The sequence below is a fragment of the Hippocampus zosterae genome, chromosome 4, assembly GCF_025434085.1.
Source record: "Hippocampus zosterae strain Florida chromosome 4, ASM2543408v3, whole genome shotgun sequence".
NCBI lineage: Eukaryota > Metazoa > Chordata > Actinopteri > Syngnathiformes > Syngnathidae > Hippocampus > Hippocampus zosterae.
This window is the reverse complement of record NC_067454.1, coordinates 14,183,463-14,205,106: the sequence shown is the minus strand read 5'-3', so window position 1 is coordinate 14,205,106 and position 21,644 is coordinate 14,183,463. Positions and strand designations below refer to the sequence as shown.

Here is a 21,644-nt window from a genome sequence, read left to right as displayed (position 1 = left end):
GGTTGACATCATATTTGTTCATCGTTCGGTTAGCCAGACATTGAGAAACGCGGCCACTGAACTGTCGAAGAATTAGTCTTTATGCAATCCCGATTGTCCACCAATGGTTTTGCTGTGATTCAAAATGTGAATGGCCGATGAACCCCATCGAAATGTCGCAGATGGCCAATCAAAAAATGCTGTGTCATACAACATTAGCTTTCGCTACCAAAATATTTGTTTCCATTGACATTGTATAAACGAGGGGCAAGCGAAACCCGCTATTGCCAAGTTGGTACCGTTAAAGTATATTAAAGTCTATTCATTTTAGCTTAGAATCTGGGGTGTACATAAGCAGTGCACCGGTGCACATGAACACTGGAAATGGAATATTCCAGTGGTCCAGTTGAAGTCTTTCACCGCACTTTTGTACACTAAGAACAATGCAGCTCAGTTTGTACCGCTCAGCTGTGGCCAGGCCAGCCTCAGATTGAAGTCAAGTGAGCCGCCACAATGATTGTTCCGTGGGCCAACCGTAAAATAAAACCTAACTGAGGCATTGATATGAATGGACAGTATTACTTGTTTCTCTTTTATTTTGAAATTGAGCCTTGTGGCACATTGCATAGGAGCCTTTAAACAACTGCTGTGACTGCTGGCTCCTCGCTAATGGCTTAAATCGCCATGAGACAGAAAAGAACTTTACAGTATACACACACATTAATGATAGACCTTGCCTAGATGTGCTGTACGTTCATGGAGAAAAAAAAAAATGACAGCAAACAACAACCTCTGGGCCTCATTTGAGAACCATTCTAAATGTTTTATGTGGACCCATGTTTACAAGGATACATTACTATCGTTATGTTTTCATATTTGCCTGTGTATAATAAAGCAAAACATGAAAGTCTCTGTCGCATTAATGCATTAGTGCAGTCACAGAATGGATGCCTCTGAAATATCTACATTCTTCATTTTTTTTTGTATGGTGCCCTGGGCAAACAGCTTCCATGACAAGTATGCTATGTTGGTTCAGGGCCCTAAACTATAATGTACCGAGCAATTAAGAAAGACAAATACGCTAACTTTCCAGTTTGCCATAAGTTTGTTGTTGTTGTGGTCTGTTTGTTGTGGTAACATACAACAGTTTGGCAGATAGTGATAAAAAAAAAAAAATTAAAAAGGGGGAAAATTAGTGGCTTCAAGCTGTTTATTGCCATACCGAGTTAATTTTCTTACTATCAAACTAAACAATAACATATGGCCAATAGAATAACACACTTTGGTCATAGAAAAAAAAATCTTAACACTAACAAATCATGCAAACTGCCATAGACGGTTAGCCACACATTAAGCTAATGAATAGCATCGGAATCATGTTGTTAGAGCCCTTTAAGCAACAGATATTTAAAGACGTGGTGGCTCAACATATGTTGTCATGTAACAATATCACAGGTGTATATTTTTCAACCTCAGCGAGTATTTCCACTACTGCTGCAGCTTACTGAGTCAGTTGTGAAACTCTTCTTCCCTGTTTATGGAATATCTCCATCAACCTATTTTTAGGTTAGACAAGCTATAACATCAGTAAACTTGACCCAACTCACTCTGTTTATCCAGATCAGTTAGCACCGCTGACCTGCATGCTTATCATTATCACTCCCTAAGGTTCGCTCTCCCTTCTAGTAAAGTCATCTCTATCCCAACTGAATAGCCCACACTGTAAGCAAAAAAAGACAAGTGGGAGAAACAGGTGGGAGAGGGCGAAGGGTGGAGGCATAAATAAAAGACTGCCACACAGGCCCAAAAGATAGATGGAGTGAGGTGCAGAGGGCAAGTGTGAAACAATTGAAAGACGAGTAGATATGGAAGGAAAAATGCAGAGAGCAAAAGAAATAATGGTCAGGGAACGTGAGGGGTGAGGAAAGTAAAATCGCGGGGAAGCAAGTGAGCAATGCGCCGCGTGTCATCAGCTCCCCTGGTGGGAACAATCCATCTTAAATTGATCTTCCAGCTTGGCCCAGCAGGGCATTCCGAATCAATCTCAAATTGATCTCTGTGCCAGAGGTCGGGAAAACTAGCAGTGGAGCTTATCAGAAATATAGTGGTGCTGGGAGGATCTGACAGGGAAACTTATCACACTGCACAACAGGAAATGGGCTCTGAGCCCCCGGGGTAGCAAGCGGGCGAGCCTGCACCCTTACACACACATGCACACAGATTGGATGTCTCTGCATGCGCCCAACATAAAAGTACACATGCACCCCAGTGTTCGGCACGACAGAGAGGCTGTGCTGTGCGCACATTTGTCACCAGACTTTACTCACACATGTGCAGTCTTCATTCATCCTACACCTAGAGGCACTTTGAAAAGAAATTGAGAAGTTTACCAGCCTTCAAGCCAATTTGCTTTAAGATGATATCTGCGGCCTGGAGCCCTTAATGACTTTTAACACATTCAACTTGTCCTCACTATGTCTGTGTGAGGGGCATCAGAGAGGACACTCAATAGTTTGCATTTAGATAGTGAGTCAGTTCTGAGGAGCGTAATGTTTTTTTCAGGCCCAATAAAATGTTAACCACATAGGCCAAAGTTCAAAAAGTGCTTTTATTTAAAAAAAAAAAAAAACATCAAAAGGCACACTTAAAAGATGATTCGGTGTTCAGAACTCAACACGTGCGCACGACATATTAGACATGCCTGAACTATCTGAATGAATTTGCTAATTAAATTGTGAAATTATGCTTCTTGGGCTCTTTGATAATATTTTGAATTCCACTTGCCACGATTAAAGTAAAAAGTGCCAGCATTTCTATTTACTGTGTATTTATAAGGCTTTGTCAGTTGCTCCCGCTTAAAAATGTTGATTGCAGTTTGCAGCATGTGAATAGAAGATGACCTGGACAGGGCATGCAGAAAAAAGAATTTATTTTCATTGTAGAATGCAGAAGCAAATCAAATATAGAAGTGGGTGTGTGAAAGTGAGGGAAGAGAAGGGAATGTTTGAGGGTGTTTAAGAGGCAGCAGGAGGCTTTTCTGTGGCCTAGAATGGCAAAAGCTCTGTCAGCACTCAGGGGTAATGGAGGTTAGCAAGGGGACTGAGTTTAAGGGTGTCTAGTAGGGCTGGGTGATATAGCCTCAAATTCATATCATGGGATACATCAAATCCCTTCACAGTAACGGTACACTGTACCATATCATGTAATGATAAAAAACATTAGTCTTAAAATGAGCATGGAAATTTTTCTGAATTAATGTTACTCGGCTATGCAAAATTGATTTTGAGAACATTAATTGCACGGATGTCAAAATTCAACATTAAAACATCTTTTTAACTTATCGCAAACTTTTTTTAGACTGTTTTTTTTTTTGTAGAAATGTCATGTTCATGTCTATAACTATTTCTCCTTACCATCCAATACGGAGTCCCTCAGGGTTTGAGTAGACTAAGTAACAAATGGAACAGGTACTTGGGGTACCGTATTTTCACGACTATAAGGCGCCATTAAAAGTCTTAAATTTTCTCCAAAATGGACAGGACGCCTTATGGTGCGGAGCGTCCTTTATATGAGCTGAGTTCCAAAATCTGACTGACAGCCGACACGCTGTTTATATAGAGAAAAGGCGGAAGTGACTGTGAAAGAAGTCGGCCAATCAGGGAAGGGTGGGCGTGTATATATACATATATGGAGAGGGAGAGACAGAGAGAGGGAGAGAGAGGACAGACAAGCTAGTCCGCCAATGGTGAAGGGTGGGCGTGTAAGTGGACGCCTCAAGCCAGTACCAACACTTGTATAGCGTGTGGCAATGTGCATTGTTGCAAAACAACTCCGGTTTTGGTTTCTAAGAACCCCTGAAAATAAATTCGACAAAGAGACATGCCTACGAAGCTCAGTTAAAACTTAAAGCCACCGGTTATGCTTTTGGCATGCGTGACCATCTCATAGCAGCGGTGAAAAATCAAGTCAAGCAAATGAACTCTGAGCTTGCCGTTATTCCCGGAGGCTTGACTAAAGAACACTCAACCGCTGGACATTGGCATCAACCGGGCGTTCAAAGTAAAGTTGCGAACAGCATGGGAACAATGATCGATGGCAAACACAACTTTACAAAGAGTGAGAGGCAGCGCTGGGCGAGTTACGCCACAATACGCAACAACGAGAGGGAACGCGGCGTTTTTGATGGATTACGGTACTTGCACAATTGTTCAATTCTTTCTACACACACACGCGCTGCCACCATGTTTCGCTCTGTTCTTTACTTTCAAATGTGGGAAAGCTTCACACGAGAGAAATGTTGACTTTGCTGTTGCTACTCCTTCTTTCCGCTCGGCAATGCGTAGCAACTCACACTAGCATGTGATGCATTCAATGACAACTGAGATGTGCAGTCCTCTGCTTCTGATACAGAGGATGAGGACTTTGATGGATTTCTGGGTGATGATTGATCGAAAACGTGAGAACATTGTACGATGGCTAAATAAAATACACCCGAACTCAGTTCTGCTTTCGTTGCCTTTTTAAAAACGTGTTTTTATCTTATCTGTATGTCTTGGCATGCTACCGTATGCTTCAAGCTAACGTGTTAGAGTGCGCGCATGCATGCCGTATGTTTAAGCTGGCGTATGTTTTACCACTGTAAAACTGCGGCTATTCGTACGATGCGTCCTGTGTATGTGTAAAATACAGAAATGTCACGCATTAATGAGACTGCGGCCATTAGTACGATGCGTCGAATAGTCGTGAAAATACGGTACTTTATTTTTGAGCATGTGACAAAGGGGTTTAAAGTCGAATGTTCAAAGCAGCTTATAATCACATTTCCTTAATCACGAGCTGTGCAGAAAGTGATGGATGGATGGATGGATGCATGCAGTGTTCATGCACACACATGCACGTGCACACACACAGCGCTGTTATATTTTATTCGAGAATATTTTGCTGCAGTTGGCATGGAAGTTAACTTTATCTTGGTGCCACCATTCTGCTTTGCCCTTCATGCAGTTAAATTGAAACATATAGCTTTTAATTCTCCAATAATTTCATGACAATAGCCCATGAAAACGAATCAGCGAACTAAGCTAAAATGGCAGGAAAGATTAATTGCTCTAGGCAGTCGCCAGTAACCTTTTAACTTTGGGCTGCAAGTCGATTTTGACAGGACCTATCGCCCAGTGGTAGCAACATTACCTCTGCCGTTCAACCTCATTTTTTTTAGCATGACGGGTGGCGGCTGAGGCGTAGCTGTAAGCGCCATGGATGTCACTTGTCACCTTCCTGCTGTGTAATGCGGCTAATTAGCACAAAATATCCTGAAACCTAAAATTTTCCAATTACTGCTCCCTGTGAGACCTTTAGTGTCTTCTTTTTTTTTTTTTTGGAGGGGGCGGGGGGTAAATGACAGAGTGCTGCAGTGTCCTTCCCTCTTATGTAGTGTAGTGCATCAAACATGCCAATGTTAACTCAGTCTAATTGTATGGCAAAAAACTGTACAGTATTTCTAGATCAGTTTATCACCTATTACGATAGACCCCTTATTTACCTTAGAATCTTAATTTTGCATTTTGGGTCAGGCCACAGTGACCCTCAACCTCAAAAATATTTTGGGGATATATGGACAAAAAAACCCACAGACATCAAAATCTTGAAGAAAGCCTTCACAGTAGAGTGGAAGCTGTTTTGCTTTCAAAGACGACTTTCTGGTTAGTCTTTCTGTATGTGTCATGGTCGTTTGCTCCAATACTTCTGTCCATATAGTGACAAAATAGTTGTGCAAGGTGGATCAAATGTAGCAAGTGTGTGTCATATACTGGCATTCCCAACCCTAAAGACGGCGTAGTAATTTTTATCGCTTTGTAAGATGTGTCTCTGAGAGTTAAGATGTCATACCCTATGAATCCATTTTTATTTTGCAATCAAAGATGTATTATTTCCAAATATCAGCTGCTGAATACCCTTTCATTCAAACTCATCAAGGAAATTCACTCGATGAACCTTATCGTCAACCATGCAGGTTCAATGATTAAAATTACAGCTTCTACTTACAGTCGTGTCTAATCTTTTCCAGACATTTAGTATCCTCTGCTTTGTTATTATTAAACAGCATGATTCAACAAACGACACCGTCACATTCATGCTGCTTGGAGAAGTTCCCCCACTTTTCTTGTAATGAGCACTTCTGACAGGACTGTCAAAAAGGCCTTGATTCACTTCTGTCATTTAGTCGCCCTGTAGTGATGTCCTTGCACTTGACTTTGTTCTGTACTTACACTAAGTATCTTTAATAACTCTGAAATGCTTAGGTCGACGGCCAACTACGACCTTTGAGACTTGTAAATTCGTTAACCAGCCCTCTACCAACATGCTCTGCATGTTAATTAAGCCGTTTCAAATAGCCTTCATAGCTCACTTGGCAGTCACAACAAGGTCTAACTATCAAACGTGCATAGCAATTACTGTATGTTGTTTTATCATCAGAATGGCTCATCATTACTATCCAAATTAACTTAAAAAGTTGCATGTCTTTTTTCAGATGGCCTTTTGTATAAAGATACACACACAAGCACTCATACACATACATGCATACTACCAGATTAAGCTACAATACTTAATGTAAAATGCCAGGCTTCCGTCCTAAATCTGACATACTTTTTGGATCTATTTAAAGTGGATAAATAAGAAAAATCCCTCCTGCAATGCAAATGTTCTTTCTCCTCATCATTCTGGCTTACTCCTACCGGGTTCATTGCTTGGTCAATGTTATAACTGCAAACTCCTCAGATTAGCTTGCTTCATCATATACTTAAACACGGAATTTGTGCGGCTTGCGTATGGACGTGAACAATTGGGGCGGAAGGCAGTCTTCAGGTGCCCACTTCAAAGCAGTAATCTGTGATCTTCATTTATTGATTTATCATTCGCATGTGGTGAATCATGATGTTCCACATAAACATCCTTTGCAGGTGTCAATCTTCTGCATGGGCTCTAGCCATGTAGATTGTGCGCTCTTGCGCTGAATTTAAAGGGAATGAGATGAGCCCCTACCATCGGCCGGGAATCATGTCTGCTGTGTTCAGGCAAAACCTGTTTCCAACAGCCCTTGTCTGCAAAAGCGCCAAAAGAAAGAAAATTCCACCCATGTAGAGTTATATCGTGATAGACTTGCACTGTGCTTGAAAATAGGGCCCACGGCATCTACCCAGATCGTCTGTATGTGCACTCCCATGTGAAAGCAGTAGTAACTTGAGCCTGGACAGACATGTATCACTCTCCATATCTTTTGTTATTGAATTGGCTTTGACCTGACGCACTGTGATCTTTTTTATTCTTATCCTCACATTCTATTCCCATTTAAGCACAGGACAGACAAATAATCTGACTGGATAAAGTCACACTCAATATTTGCTTGCATGTGTCCTTTGCTGTAGATACTGAAAGAGCAGTTTATTCAAAAGGATTGTTGTTTTGTAATCACTGTAAACACCTGTTACACAGTGAGATTTGAAAGAGGGATTATGTTAATCTTTTGTTTATACAATCCATAGCCATTAATTGTCTCCTCTCTCATTGCCAATTGTTCTCCTCCAATTTGCAACATCACCTTGTTTCCTGTCAACTGAAATAGTAAGTAGCTCAAGGACTTTCCCAACTTGGTGCCTGAAAGCTATAAATTAAGATGTAATGGCACAACCATCTGCCCCTATTTCGGAAACTAAAATAAATTGTTCTCTGTGCCAAGGATTTGAGAGCCCAGGACTTTGCTAAAAAGACAGGCACAGTCTTGTTTTCCAGGACAGACATTCTCTGGCCGATAGGCCAGTGGTGCATGAATCATACGCGGCCGTGCTACGCCTCGGCCCCGCCATACTGATCTTAGAGACTAAGCGCATCAGTTGGGAATGTCCACACCCCGACAGCTGCGGGAGAATCTGACTCACCCAGCTCATTGTGCCCATCATCCACATGTTCTCCAAAAGCCATTGTCCATAAATAAGCAGTTTGGTATCTCATTTGAGTGTGTCAAGTTGAGATGTTTGTGTTGTACCACTTTTTGGCACCCGACATCACAGGACCTAACACCTCCTGATACGAGGCACCAGGACGCTGCATCGACACATATCTATTTATCTATCTCCACACATGGACAAATACGTTAGAGGTCCTGTTCAGCCAATAGGATGCCAGGAAGATGCTAGGTAGTAGCCAATGGCAGAGCAACTAAAAGTATGTTGTGTTCAGGAAACTTGGAGCTGCGAGTAGCAGAAAGGTATATTTACCTTTCGTATCTTGAAATTTCTTTCGTAAGAGGCAATATTTTCCTGTTGAGGCGTTTCATAACTTGAAAATTTTGTATGTAGAGATGTTCGTAAGTAGGGGTACCACTGTAACTCACAATTTGCTCGATCAGCAAATCCCAAGTAACTTGGGACTTGCTTTAGACTTACTTACACATATACTGGTATCCCAACCTCTGCTGAATAGTGCCCGTTTTGGACCGGAGATAGCCGATAGCCTTGACAAGCTGTGTAGTCAAATGCAAAGATGGGCATTAGTTTCACCCAAACTTTCAAATACTAGAAGCGTTTTGAGCAAGAAAGCTTCATAAAAAAACTTTTTTTTAAAATAAATGAATAAATAAAAAGAAAAAAAGTCTTGAGTTTTTTTATTTATTTTTTGGGGGCAGACATTGGAATTGTACATTGTAAATACATTTCCTTGGTATAGTTATGCTGCGGTCATAAATGCATTTTTTTCTGCAGAGAAACAATACATAGAGGGCAGACGTACAGTCGCCGTAATGTGTCGATTGATTGACAGGAAATAGTCACTCTTGTGCAACAACAAATTTGGAAACAGCTGTTTGTCTTCTTCCTGTATTAAGCAGCCATTGGAAAGTGTGAATTGGGAATTCCTAATGTCCCCCGCTGTTGACCTTTATTTTCAATTATGTTCCTATAGTTTAATTCATAGGTGGCATATACTGAGCTATAAACTTCTTGAAAATGAGGCAAAGTAATGCACCCATCCTTTCTCACTCTGTCCACTCTACTGTTATCCACCGGCCAAATGAGTGAGGCTTTACCAATCCGTGAATGCACCCATTGGCATCAAGGAGACAAGTCAGATCCTGTGGTGTGAGGTGGGCAAAGAGAGAAGCAATCATTCTTTCTCGGGTCACTTTTTCTCGAGTCTCCTGCTCTCTGATGTACGTATCTCATGTTGACTGATGCTTTCTGTCTGTTGCGCCATCTCTTCTTACTCTCACTCTCAGTGCCTTTTTGATGCATCGACAATCCATCTACAGCTCCTCGGCTTCTTTTTTACGATAACGTGGCCAGCCGTGAAACCTAATGTGCTGTCAGACATTCAATGCAACATAAACTAAAGACAGGAAAAATGATTGCAATCGGAAGCACAGTCCTTATCTCAAGATGAATGAATTGCTTTCAGCCAATAATCCAACCTGGAGCCTCTCTCATTGGCTCGAGTAGCCTTTCGGTGATAAATCAGCCCATGCGCTGCTTACTGTACATTCACACGATGCGGTCTGGTGAGCCAAGCGATAATGGACACCTACGAGTAGATTACATGGTGCTGTATTACAGTATTGATATTCTACTGCCATGAACATGGCATTGATTAGAAAAGTGTGCAAGTGAAAGTAGGCCCTTGAGAAATAATAAAGATGCAACCTTGAGAAATAATGAATCTCTAAATAATATGTCTAGGACAAGACAAAAATGAGAAGTTGTACAGCAATATCTTGACTATCACTTGATCTATATGAGGTGTCAGAAAAGACAAAAAGAACACTGGTAAATTTAAAAAGAAAGTAGATAAGCTCTGAGTCTCAGCTCAGCTATTCTCGATAGTAGTATCAAGTGCCGCAACCTTTACAATACCTCAAATCAATAACAATTTACTATCATGCATTTTTGAAAGGCGTATTTCTTTCTTGGTTTTAATTGACAGTTCACAACTGCCAAGTGTCACAACACGCAACCATTGATATAAAATCCAGAAATCCGAAATCAGAGTGGATCCCTCAAACATAGACCAAGATAGATCAATTGACACAAAGCAAAACCGACAAATTACAAACAACCACGCTTCTAACAATGAACCAGGAGAAAATGCAATAAACATGGGTTTTCTCTGGGTATTCCGGTTTCCTCCCACATTCCAAAAACAAGCATCGCAGATTAATAGAACACTCCAAATTGTCCCTTAATGTGATTGTGAATGCGAATGGTTGTTTGTCTATGTGTGCCCTGCGATTGACTGGATGGATGGATGGATGGATGGATGGCTGGTTGATTTTCATGCATTTAATTGAAGTACATTGGTAAAATATTTTCTACATTTTGTGAATATAGAGAAGAGTATGCATTAATCGCCTTATGTTAAACAATTTCATTTTCCAATTGGTAAATTGGAAAATGAAATTGGAAAGCTGCCACAATAAAATGTGGATACAACTGTGTTGGTGTGCCTGGTATTGTGGGTGACTTAGTAGTCTTGAATGAAAATGTTCTGCAATGAGTAGAAAACACACCAATTGTCGAGTTTGAGAACATGAGCGAATGTTTACAATATTATGCCCTCACCATATATTTGAATATATGACAAAGTGTAGCATTTTATGAGAAAATCATGCTATTTGAGCGCAGCATGTGTCCTCTGGTTGTTGGATGGTGTTGTGGCAGACTTGCAATTTCAGGGGAGCATCACGACTGGGTTTTGCTATTCAGTTGGCTCAAGTACGACCATTATCTTGAAAAACACTCTCCTTTGAACATCATCATCGTGAGTGAGTCTGTGCGATTGTAGTTGTCGTGATTCTAAAATCGACACCGGCGTAAATTGGACCCTCTAAATTCAAACGCTAAACAATTCAGAGTTACATCAAAATGTTTCGGAAAACACCTCTCAAGTCGTACAAAAACACAGTCATGCTCTCGTGTCAGTTGATTGAACTCAAAGCTCTGCCCTGCTCAGTACAAAAGTCGACATAAGCCCATTTGGTCTCTCCCTCCCTCTCTGTGTTACAGTAATTGCATGTCATCAGATGGTGAGAACACATTTCACAGTTTTTGACTAATCTTTTGAGACACACGGAATATTGTATCGTGACAATATAAGCATCAAATCTGCCAAAATAAACAGTATATTCTCTTCTTTTACCATGGGGGGGAAAAAAAAAGGTTTCTGCCGCTTTGTTGTTTTTTTAGGACGTAATCAGAGATAGAACATGGGTTGGTTTCAACTGGATGTTACATCAATCTGATCAAGTGGATCAAAACTAAGAAACAACAAAAACAAGACTGAAAAGGGTTTTAAATGCTAAAATGATGACATGATGATGATGATTATTATTACAGATATGCTATTAAGAAACGCCCTTTGAGTGACACTGACTCACCGCCTGACTTGAGTTGTGGATCATTGGCTTTTTTTACAAGACACTCCTCATTCACTGCATCATTCTCACCAGTGCGACACACTTGCTACTACTGTGCCACAAACTCTGCTTATATCATACAGTAAACATACATACTCGGTTCAAGTGAGAAGTGACTAAACTAGTCCGACTTTCAATGTGTTGTGCTTTCTCGCCCTCGTAATCAATGTGACAAGCTGATGTTCGCCTCCTAATCTGTATCTTCTGCTCACAAGCTAGACTGAATCCAAAACCATGCAAGGCTGCCAATTCCAGGTATCTTTTAGTGTTACGGTGGTTTCACAGAAAAGCCAAGCACAAGACTATGTTCTGTGCCTACCCTTTGAAAAACATACCTGTACTTGATAAATACAATGTTGGTGGCAGTAACCACGGTTGGATTCCAGTGAATGAACATAAACGTCCACGGCACTGAATGAGTTATTCAGTGAAATCTGAACAAATTGTGGTTTCGTTATATAAACTTGAGAAAATGAATACATTTTGACGCGTTTTATGTTACATATACATGCTGTACAATCTAACCAAAGGAGACCATACATTTTGCCACGAGTATATGTTTATTCGACCATTGTTGGATAGTATGGTTCAGCTCTGACTGCTGATTTTAGGCTTTTGGTATAATGATGCACACACACACACACACACACACACACACACACACACACACACACACACACACACACACACACACACACACACACACACACACACACACACACACGCATACAGGCATACAGGCCGGTACATATAGACACATTGAGGCAGATGATTTATAGCCAGTCATGTCTAATGGATTGCTTTGGCACTTGAGAAATTATGAAAAGAAATTAATTAGCCTTTAGTGACCCTGTGTCCATCTGTCTCCCTCACACTTTCCCTCTTTCCTTCTCTCTCTCTCTCTCTCTCTCTCTCTCTCTCTCTCTCTCTCTCTCTCTCTCTCTCTCTCTCTCTCTCTCTCTCTCTCACTCTCTGCCTCTCGCTCGCTTTCTCTCCCCCCTCTCTCTCTTTCACTCTCTCCCTTTACCCATCTTTCTCAGACACACACACACACACATGCTCCCATGACCCGGTCACTCAAGTGTTCACTTCGGAGGTAATTATACTCCAAATAGGCTAACTGCTGTGAATTTGTCTTCATTGAATTCCACTGGAAAATACTTGTTAGTTGTCATGTCGTTATTCTAACCCATTGACCTGTTGACCTCAGATGAGTAATGAATCTCCAAATATTTCTTCTTTAATGCACGGCTACTGATGTTATTGACAAAGCTTAATCATTTGTGTTGTCATTCAAATGATATAGAACAGATCATTTGCTTTTATTGAGGGAGACATTGTTGAGCACTAATTCATATCACATTGTTAAGCAATGCTGATACTGATCGAAACGAAATGGAAAATAGATTTGTTCATATTGTATTATACAATGTATTGTAAGGAAGTTATAAACTTTTTGATCACATCAAAAATATTTATGCAAGACAGCAGTATGGTGACAGCCAACTACAAAGCAGTTTAGAATCCAACAAACGGATTTAAGAGCCAGTAAACAGAGTAGTTTATTGCTGATGATCTCTCTCTTCTCAAGTCACTACGTATCATCATCTTGATACTGATTGCTGCATCATTGCTGATGATGCAGTATGTAAGTAAGTAAGATACCTCACTTGCATTAGCTTCCACACGTGTGCACATAAAATAAGAGCTTAACAACTTTCACATTTTTTTTGTGCTCAACAATTTTTTTATATTTAGCATTGATTTCACCGTCGATGTGACGACCGTTCAAAAACTATGGGTGAGCCGGATTTGGCCCTCAGGCTTTGCATTACCCAACTCTGTCCTAGTACTGTCCAGTACTCTTACTTGAGAAGAAATTTTGGCGCCTCTACCCACCACTGCTAGGGGGCATTTTGTTTTTGTTAATGTTGTACTTTTACAGTATCTACTTGGAGGAATCAAACACAACTTCTTCTCTGTTCTAATGAGGGCCATTCTAGTTGGAACCGAATCTGTGACTTCCATCTCAGACAGCATGCTCTCAAACAGCATGTCACAGTGTTTATGTTGGCATGTGCAAAGCTTCACCACAAGCTCTCATGATGAATTATTTTGTGGCTGTCCGTCTCCTGAGCGTAGGAAGCCATCTGGTGCGAGACAGACAAGTGCCACTGTGGGTAGAGAACATAATTAAAGTCCAATCCAAAATGGAAGCACACAAGCTCAACAAGATGTTTCCAACATAAAAGCGCAAGTGTAATTGTGACGACATGCCCTTCTTATTCCAGCATTAAAAAAAAATGACATCTTGGTTGTCCTCCACTGAGAGTCTGCCTCCCCGAGTACCCATGAGCAGGTGGCACGGCTCGAGAGTGCGTTACTTTCCCAAAATATCTTGAAGCAACCTGGAAAAATAACACAAGCTGGAGCTTCTCCCAGTTTTGCAACTGTGTGTGAGAGAGATACACAGTGGATGGGTCAGCTGTTCATCAGGATGGAACCATACACACAAACATCCACTCATACTGAGAAGTACTTTCTTTACACTGATAGATTTTTTTTTCATTCTAGTAGCACATATATCTGTACATATCGGAGAGATTTACTTTTTTTTCTCCTGGTTATTTTAGCGCTGAAATCAATCATGTCATTCTCCTTTGTCAACGTGCCGTTCCTGTTTTGTTCACTTCCAGGTTCGTGCCACCTTGAAACCAATTCCTATTCCTAAAACGTCCAGCCTTTGTGCCACAATGTGCCACAAAGTATAGTGAGTATATGAAACTCAAAGAGGTTGTAGGTTCAGGTATCCCTGAACATGTACAATTTGATTTGATTCAATTTGTGATTGTGTGGCTTTAATCCTAAAAATGCATTGGCGAGGGACTGAGGAATTGAGTAATGGAGCTGATAAAGGTCCGAATTAGAATAAAGCACCCTGGTTTAATGAAAGGGCAATGAGATCACCGGGGTAGCGGCATAAGGGATTACTAGCAGCAATGTGCAGGAATGCTGAAGTCTGACGCCACAGTGTAATCTCCCTCTTAGGCTTTTCTCTCTGTCTCGTAGCTTCTCTCATCACACATGGAGGTGATGCACTCGCTCGGCATATACATACAGTACATAAATTTTATTTTTCAACGTGGATACTGCAGCAGAACAAATCCACTGCCGATCCACCGAGAGATGACAAATACTTTACTAACCCGTCCTTCCCCTCTCCTCTTTGTCTCCGTCTTGCAGGAACGAGCTTGACCTGGATGACAGCTACGAGGACTACTATGACAGGTACTGGCAGGAAGCAGGACACACATCTGACTCAAACTGTGTGCGTGTGTGTGTGGGGGGGGGTGTTCAGAGTCTTCATCGCTGATTTGTTTTGCTACATCCGTTAATGAATGCCCAACGGGTTGTCAAACAACTTGAGCTGTACATGTAGTAAGTGGACAAAATCATTTGCCTTGTAGCATAACTGCCTAGGCCATTTTTTTTTGGGGGGGGGGGGGGAGAACACGACAAAGTCAACAAACAGGAAGCGTTCTTTGCCATGAGTTGCATAACTGAGAATATGCACAGACGTAAAGAAAAGATTAGCAAGCACATTGGTCGCTTTGATTTATTAATATAGTGACTTAAAGATGAGCAATTATGCTTTTAGGCTGTGAAAAAATAGTAGTAATAATTTACATTTTTATAATTGATTTTATATATATATATTATTGTAGTATTTTTGTTGTTTCCTCTTTGGAGAGTTATTAGACTGCCTACGATGTATCAGAACGAGGCTGTGTTTCTATACATATATCAAATGACGTGGTATTTTTTTCGAAGAACAAAAGCAACACATATAGTCAATGTTAAATCAATAAACTAAAAAGACACTATGTGTGTTCATCCAAATCAAATTTGATTTCAACAAAATGCTGTGTGTATACAGTACATGGTCAGAATCTATAATCTCAAAGTACGCTATATTACATCTGGATCTGGTCTAGACTGTACATTTGGCTGGAGTTAAAATTTCAGATCCATCCATTCATCCATTTTCTGCATCTTATCCCAATCATGGTGGCGAGTGAGTGGTGGGCTTGGGCACATCCTGGATTGGTTGCCAATCGCACTTGTGGAAAATTTCAAGTCTTCGATTCACCTAACATTCAACGTTTTTTAAGTCATACTTGGATGAAAGCTATAGCCACAATAATCAAGATTTTGATAACTGAAAACTATCAATCGATGTATGCAAATGTACATAATGTGGCAAGTCAGATTATTGTCTAATTCATCGCAAAACATAAAGTCTGTCTTCTTGGTCGATTGCTTATTGCCCATTGGTAGTGCTTTTTAAATTTGTTCGATATTAGCACCACTGCTTTGCTGTGTAGCATTTAGGTTGACAGACTGCCGCTCGGAATGACTTTGTATTATTGGTCCAAGACTGAAATTGCTCCGGGACCTTCACATATCCCCCAGGCTTACCCTCACAAACACACGCAATGATGTTTTGTTGCTTTGTGTATTAACTGTCATGCTTTCCTTGATGCTGTTTTCCTTGCTCTGCATTTTCCCGCCTTTGCTCAGGAGGGCAACACTTGCCACTGATTTTCAATTTGGTTTAACACAGTGCATGATTACCCCATGCTGCTGGCTAGCATAAGTGACAGCCGAATGTGTGTGTGTGTATGTGTGTGTGAATGTTTGTGGATCTACTGTGTATGCACATTTTTACATGCACGCTCTACAGGAACTGCATGCGTTTGCATTTGTGCAGTCGCATTTCCTATTATCGGTGTGTAACACTGACTGACGAAACTGTTATTGTCCAGTTTCACCTTGCGCAAAAATGAAGGAAAAGTTCAGAGCCAAAGATAACTGTTCGAGTTGACAATGCTGCTTTCGATGGGGGTCTAATCCATGGGGACAAACATGCTCTCACACACACGCACACATGCACGCAAGCACGCACACACGCACACACACACGCACACACACAACACTTTCCTCTAATCCTTTGTCATCTCCTGAGCTTCTATTTTCTAGGATGACACTTCAGAGCCAGTGTAACAACACATTGTCTGTGTGCCCCTGCAAACTGCTCTGAGAGACTTTAACTCCCATGAGCCATTTGGTCCCTATGTCTCCCCACGCGGACAATACTCAAAGCCTCTAATCTCGCGCATTTTTGGCAGCCTAATACACTTCATCCTGATGTGACACAGTGAAGCGTGTCTGCGTGTGCAGGTGTGTGTGTGTATGTGTGTGCACGCGGGTGCCGCTGATGAGCACGGTTTGTCTGAGCTCTCGGCTCAGTAGAGAGGCTTCAGAGGACATCAGAGTGAAAAAGCAAAGAAAACACTTCTCGGAGCTGTGACTGACTGACTGGCTAACAGCTCAATCAGTAAACCTGCATTAAGTGCTCGCTGCCGACAGCTTGCCTCTGTCTTGTTGATGACTTTGCTCAAACTATTTCCAAACGGGGTCGCTGATGATGCAGTGGTACACTTGCCTGACTTGTGTGCGGGCAGCGTGGGATTGGTTCCCACTTGGTGAGGGTGTAGTATATTTCCACATTCCACAAGCGGACTGAAAAAAAAAATACAAGTGTGCATGATATAAAGAGGTGCTTTTTTTTGTATTTTCACGCTCGAGACTTTAAACAGTGCTGTCCTTTCCTTTGTTTGAAAGGAGGCACCTTTTCATCTCTCCTTGACCCAATGAAGCTTAGCTTTGACTCGACAAAGAAGGTCCATGTCACAGGAACATTCAACTGGTCTCAGCATCATAAGTTGGAAACGCACATGGCACCATTCAAGCGAAAGTCGCAGTCCGTATTTTTTTTTTCCAATCGTTTGTTAGATTTTTGCATCTTTGTTGTCATTGGTTGGCTTTGATCAGGTGACTTTGGTTAATGCAAGAAGTGGTGAAATCAGTTTTGAGTACAACTTGAGTACATCAACTCAACACACAGTTGCATTAGTGTAACCGGCAGGAAATTGGCCTGAGAGGGTGTCAGTGGCACCCCTTGCCTGGTGGTGAGCTATTGATTGACCATGGCAGGACCAATTACATTCTGTGGAAGATAGAGACATGGAGCTCTCCACAAGGATGGACCAATTCCAGAGCAAGAATAATTAAACAGATGAAAAGTGACAGAAAACTGCATATGAAGCATATTAAGGCACATATTTATAAATGTTTCCTTTTTTTCCATTTTATTTTAATTGCATGTCTGACATTTTCAGGACTTGCATAACAGAATTTGGTAATCATTTTTCTGGTTCTCTTCATTTTGCCCTATTTTCAAATCATACGTTTAATCGCCACAACTCATAACAAATGTCATTTCACTTTTCTTGGCCTCAATATTTTTCATCTCACCTCAAAACCACTCAATTCCCAAAACGGTGATAAACCCAGTATGCTTTGTTAGGACGGTTGCTCCTTTACGGGTTTTTTTACCCTACACTTAAAATGTGTTATTTTGGCTTCAAACTTTGTTTAACATGGAGTTTGAAAATGTTTGTTTCTTAAGAGCTAAGAATGTCAGCATTGTGTGTGCGTTATTATCTGCTCTTATACAGGAATTGATGTTTCTTTGATTTTATGTCTGTTTGCATTCTAGGGTGTATGACTACCAGCGTGTCCCCGCCTCCCTGTCTCCCCTGCCTTCAATGGGACCGAGTCTGCCCAAACGATCCCGCTCTTCCTCCTATTCCTCCAAGCACAGACGCAGTCGAGACAGAACCCATTCCAAAAGCTCCAGAGCCCACTCCACGAGTTCCACCACAGCCAAGTGTGAGTAGCATGGATGTAATCCAGATCACGTTGGACAACATACGGAGAGGAATTTGCAGGTATCTCATATTTTGGACAGATGTGAGGCCGTGGGCACTTGACAACTCAGCTTTGCAGCTTTTTGGAAGCATATTATTCCCTTGCCCTGTGTGGCTCACCCGTTGTGATTGGAGCCCGGGCTGCAAAATTGCTGCCTGAAAAGATGTTTTTCTGTCTCCCCTCGCAGTCACACTGATCCCACATATGGATGCTTTGAAAAGTGATCAAGCTTTACCCGCACCGACGGGTGTTTTCATCTGCTGTGCTAGTAGCAGGCCGTCCGCTGCGTGGTTTGTCAAGAACCAGATCCTGCACTACTTGTTGCAGCAGCGTGACGGTCATAAAGCTTTTCAAATTCATGCTGAACTGCGGTCAGGGATAGAAACGTTTCTTGCCGGGTGGGAATTTTTCAAAGCTCCTGCAGTGTCAATTGACAAGCCATGGACAAGGGAAGAATATGCTTTAAAAAACTGCAAAGCCTAAACTGTCAAGTGATGATGGCCACACATTTCTCCAAATGAAACTTGAAAGGAAATAGAAAAAAAAAGATGTGTATAGTGACTTTTGGGACAGCGGTATGCATTATATACAGTACATCCCGTGCACATTTACACAATTGTCTAAAATACATTTTAGACTCACAAGGTCGCTCTCCAAAATAAATATTGTAGATTTCCAATTAAAAACTCTGTTTTCCTGTTATTTGTATGTATATTTATCCACATATTTTTCGTTCGTCACGGAAATCACTCGGTCATGAGAACCACCACAAATTTTGTTTGTCGCATGAGTTCAGCAACGCCATGTTCGCGGAATGATTTTCGTGTTGCATGATTGCATGATTAAATCTGAACTTTACAGCCCACTTGGAAATATGAACATCGTCTGTCAATGCCATGTAAGAATGTCCTAGCACCTATAAATAGAAGGGTTACCCACCAAGTCTAAGCATTATCTGCTTTTTAAAATATGTTGTAGAATCAATCTTAATCAATTAACCTGTAAATAATGAAGTGTGCCAGTGATTCTACTGTTTTGCGGTTTACATCTTGGTTCTTCTGTCTATGCAGTGGACATGGAGGAGTTGCAAGTGATTAAAAAGGAGCTGACTCTGATAAAGACACAGATCGATGGGCTGCTTGACAGTCTTGACAGGATGGATACACACACAGGTGAACATAAAGGTGAGGCTTTCATTCCGAAAAGCCTGTGTTGGCAAATGGGTGCAGGGGAGGTCAAACGATACATCATCTATTTTCACGTCCCAAACATTTTAAGGCTGACTCCAGTGAAATGCAAGATTTCAGATTTCTGCTCAATTTGTTGCACGAGTCACACGGCTGATCAAAATCATTCAGGAGTCGTTGCTTCTGCACGATTGGGAGACTGGGGTGGTGTTTACCTGACAAACCCATTATTTTTTCCACCAGTCAGGAATTTTGAAATGTTGAACAAGGTCGATATCAACCGCAGTGGGGAGATGGGGACTTATGGCAGTTTAATAACATGCTGAGCAAACTGTGCTTGGAAGCACTGTGACAGATGATGCCTTAAACTTGAACAATGCAAAATTGGAACACTACATGACTACACACACGAGAGCTGTTGCTGTCCTCGTGTGGACATCTGAAGACATTATAGCCACGTCGGGACACGAATATGCTTCTGAAGAAATTGGCTCATTGGGCTCATTAAAAAAAACATCCATCCATCCGCTATCTGATCCACTTAACTTCGCGGAAGTGCTGGAGCATGTCCCGGTTGCCTTCGAACGGTTGGCGTGGTACACCCTGAACTGGTTGCCAAAACTAAATACTTCATCTTAATGAGTCGTTAATGACGATTCAGCGCTGAAGGCAGATAGCTTGGTTTCAAGTAGGACTATTTAGTCAAATAACGACTGATACTAAAATATTTTGTGTCTGTGTGTCAACTGAATAGCTCACGTTTACTGTAAATGCTGCACCTCAATCCAAGCAAAAATATGTCAAATTTTACCCTAAAAATAACAGCTTCAAAATTATTGTGATGGTTGACGCTGCCATTGCCGTGAAGGCTTCAGATTTTTGCTTTAGTGGTGGTGGTTATCCATATCAATGAAAAACATCAAAATGCTTGCAATGTTTCTAGATACGATGATTCTCAGCCTTTCACAAATGCTGAGTCAAGGCAACTAAACTCGTCTTGTGTTTTGATATGATTTTGTTAATAAAAACGTTCAAAAGGAATTGGAGAATTACCCTTTTACATGTAAACGGTCTCTCCTTTTGAAGATTTATTCAACTTGTTTTATCTTTTATCTGTTTTCTTGTTTTCCAAAAATGCTCAAAAAGGATCGGGCAATTACACTCTTAGGCTGACAATTGACACCAACATGTCTGCCAATGTTACAACAACATTCAGAAAAAAATGCAACCCCTAGTTTTCCATCTTTTTAAAATGTATTAATAATAATGGATGAACTATTTGTGAGTTATTGATAAACATGTATTTATGAAACGGAACAATTATAACACTTAGTGTGGGCTAACTATTTGGCAAGTTCAAACTACCTATTTTACTATTTTTCTTTTTTCTTGATCAGGCAATGTTTATGTCAAAATATTAGACTCGACAAGAGTTTGTATTTACCATGTAGCCTACGTATACCCACTTATTTGGCTCTTCACTTGACATTAACCTTCAACGTTGTCATAGTTATTTGAAAGTCACATCTCACATGTTTGTTGTGGCGCCTGCACAATGTACATTTATCTACAATCTGTCACTCAGCCCATTTCTTGATGGAGCAACATACAAACAATACTGTACATTATTCAGCGTTTCACACCGCCACACAAAAAAACCCCCAAAACAGACTATGGCTTCCTTTCCAGCCATAGTTTCACGTTTGAAGGTTTTCCCTGTTCCTTGGCAGGCTCCTCTTTGAGGGAGGATAGTCCATCTTGCTCGCTGTACGCCAGCAGTCCAGAGCACTCCCTTTCTTCCCTCTCCCCACCCAGCTCCCGCCATCAAATCCACAGGGAGACCGCAGTACCGAGAGGGCCCAATGAAAACCACCATATGGTAAATGAAAACAAATCCGATGAGACATCATAATTCTAATGTCCTTGTGTTTTTTGTTTGGTGACAGGATTCCATATCCTCATGGAACAATTTGTAAGATAGAAAACAAAATAACTAAATCCGGTTTTGTGGCTTTCATTTGGGTATACACTTATGGTAAATCCATTGAGTTATATTGAGCTGGTTTCTGCGTTTCGAATATTTCAATAACTTGAGGTCTATTAAGGTCATCACTGACGGTGTTACAGCATGTTTTTTAATTCTCACTTAGTGTGAATGTGAAATGTTGTCTGTCTCTACAATA

The 21,644-nt window shown here is 41.0% G+C and overlaps 1 protein-coding gene across 2 annotated transcripts in view; it reads left to right on the top strand.

Moving 5' to 3' along the window:
* Positions 1–21,644, top strand: part of si:dkey-234i14.2 (RNA-binding Raly-like protein) — a 43,306-nt gene that overhangs the window by 20,224 nt on the left and 1,438 nt on the right. For both annotated transcript variants that reach the window (XM_052063535.1, XM_052063536.1), the window contains 4 exons: positions 14,684–14,728; positions 18,063–18,235; positions 19,345–19,458; positions 21,192–21,340. In XM_052063535.1, the coding sequence (XP_051919495.1) occupies positions 14,684–14,728; positions 18,063–18,235; positions 19,345–19,458; positions 21,192–21,340 (481 nt within the window). The remainder of the gene's footprint in view (positions 1–14,683; positions 14,729–18,062; positions 18,236–19,344; positions 19,459–21,191; positions 21,341–21,644) is intronic.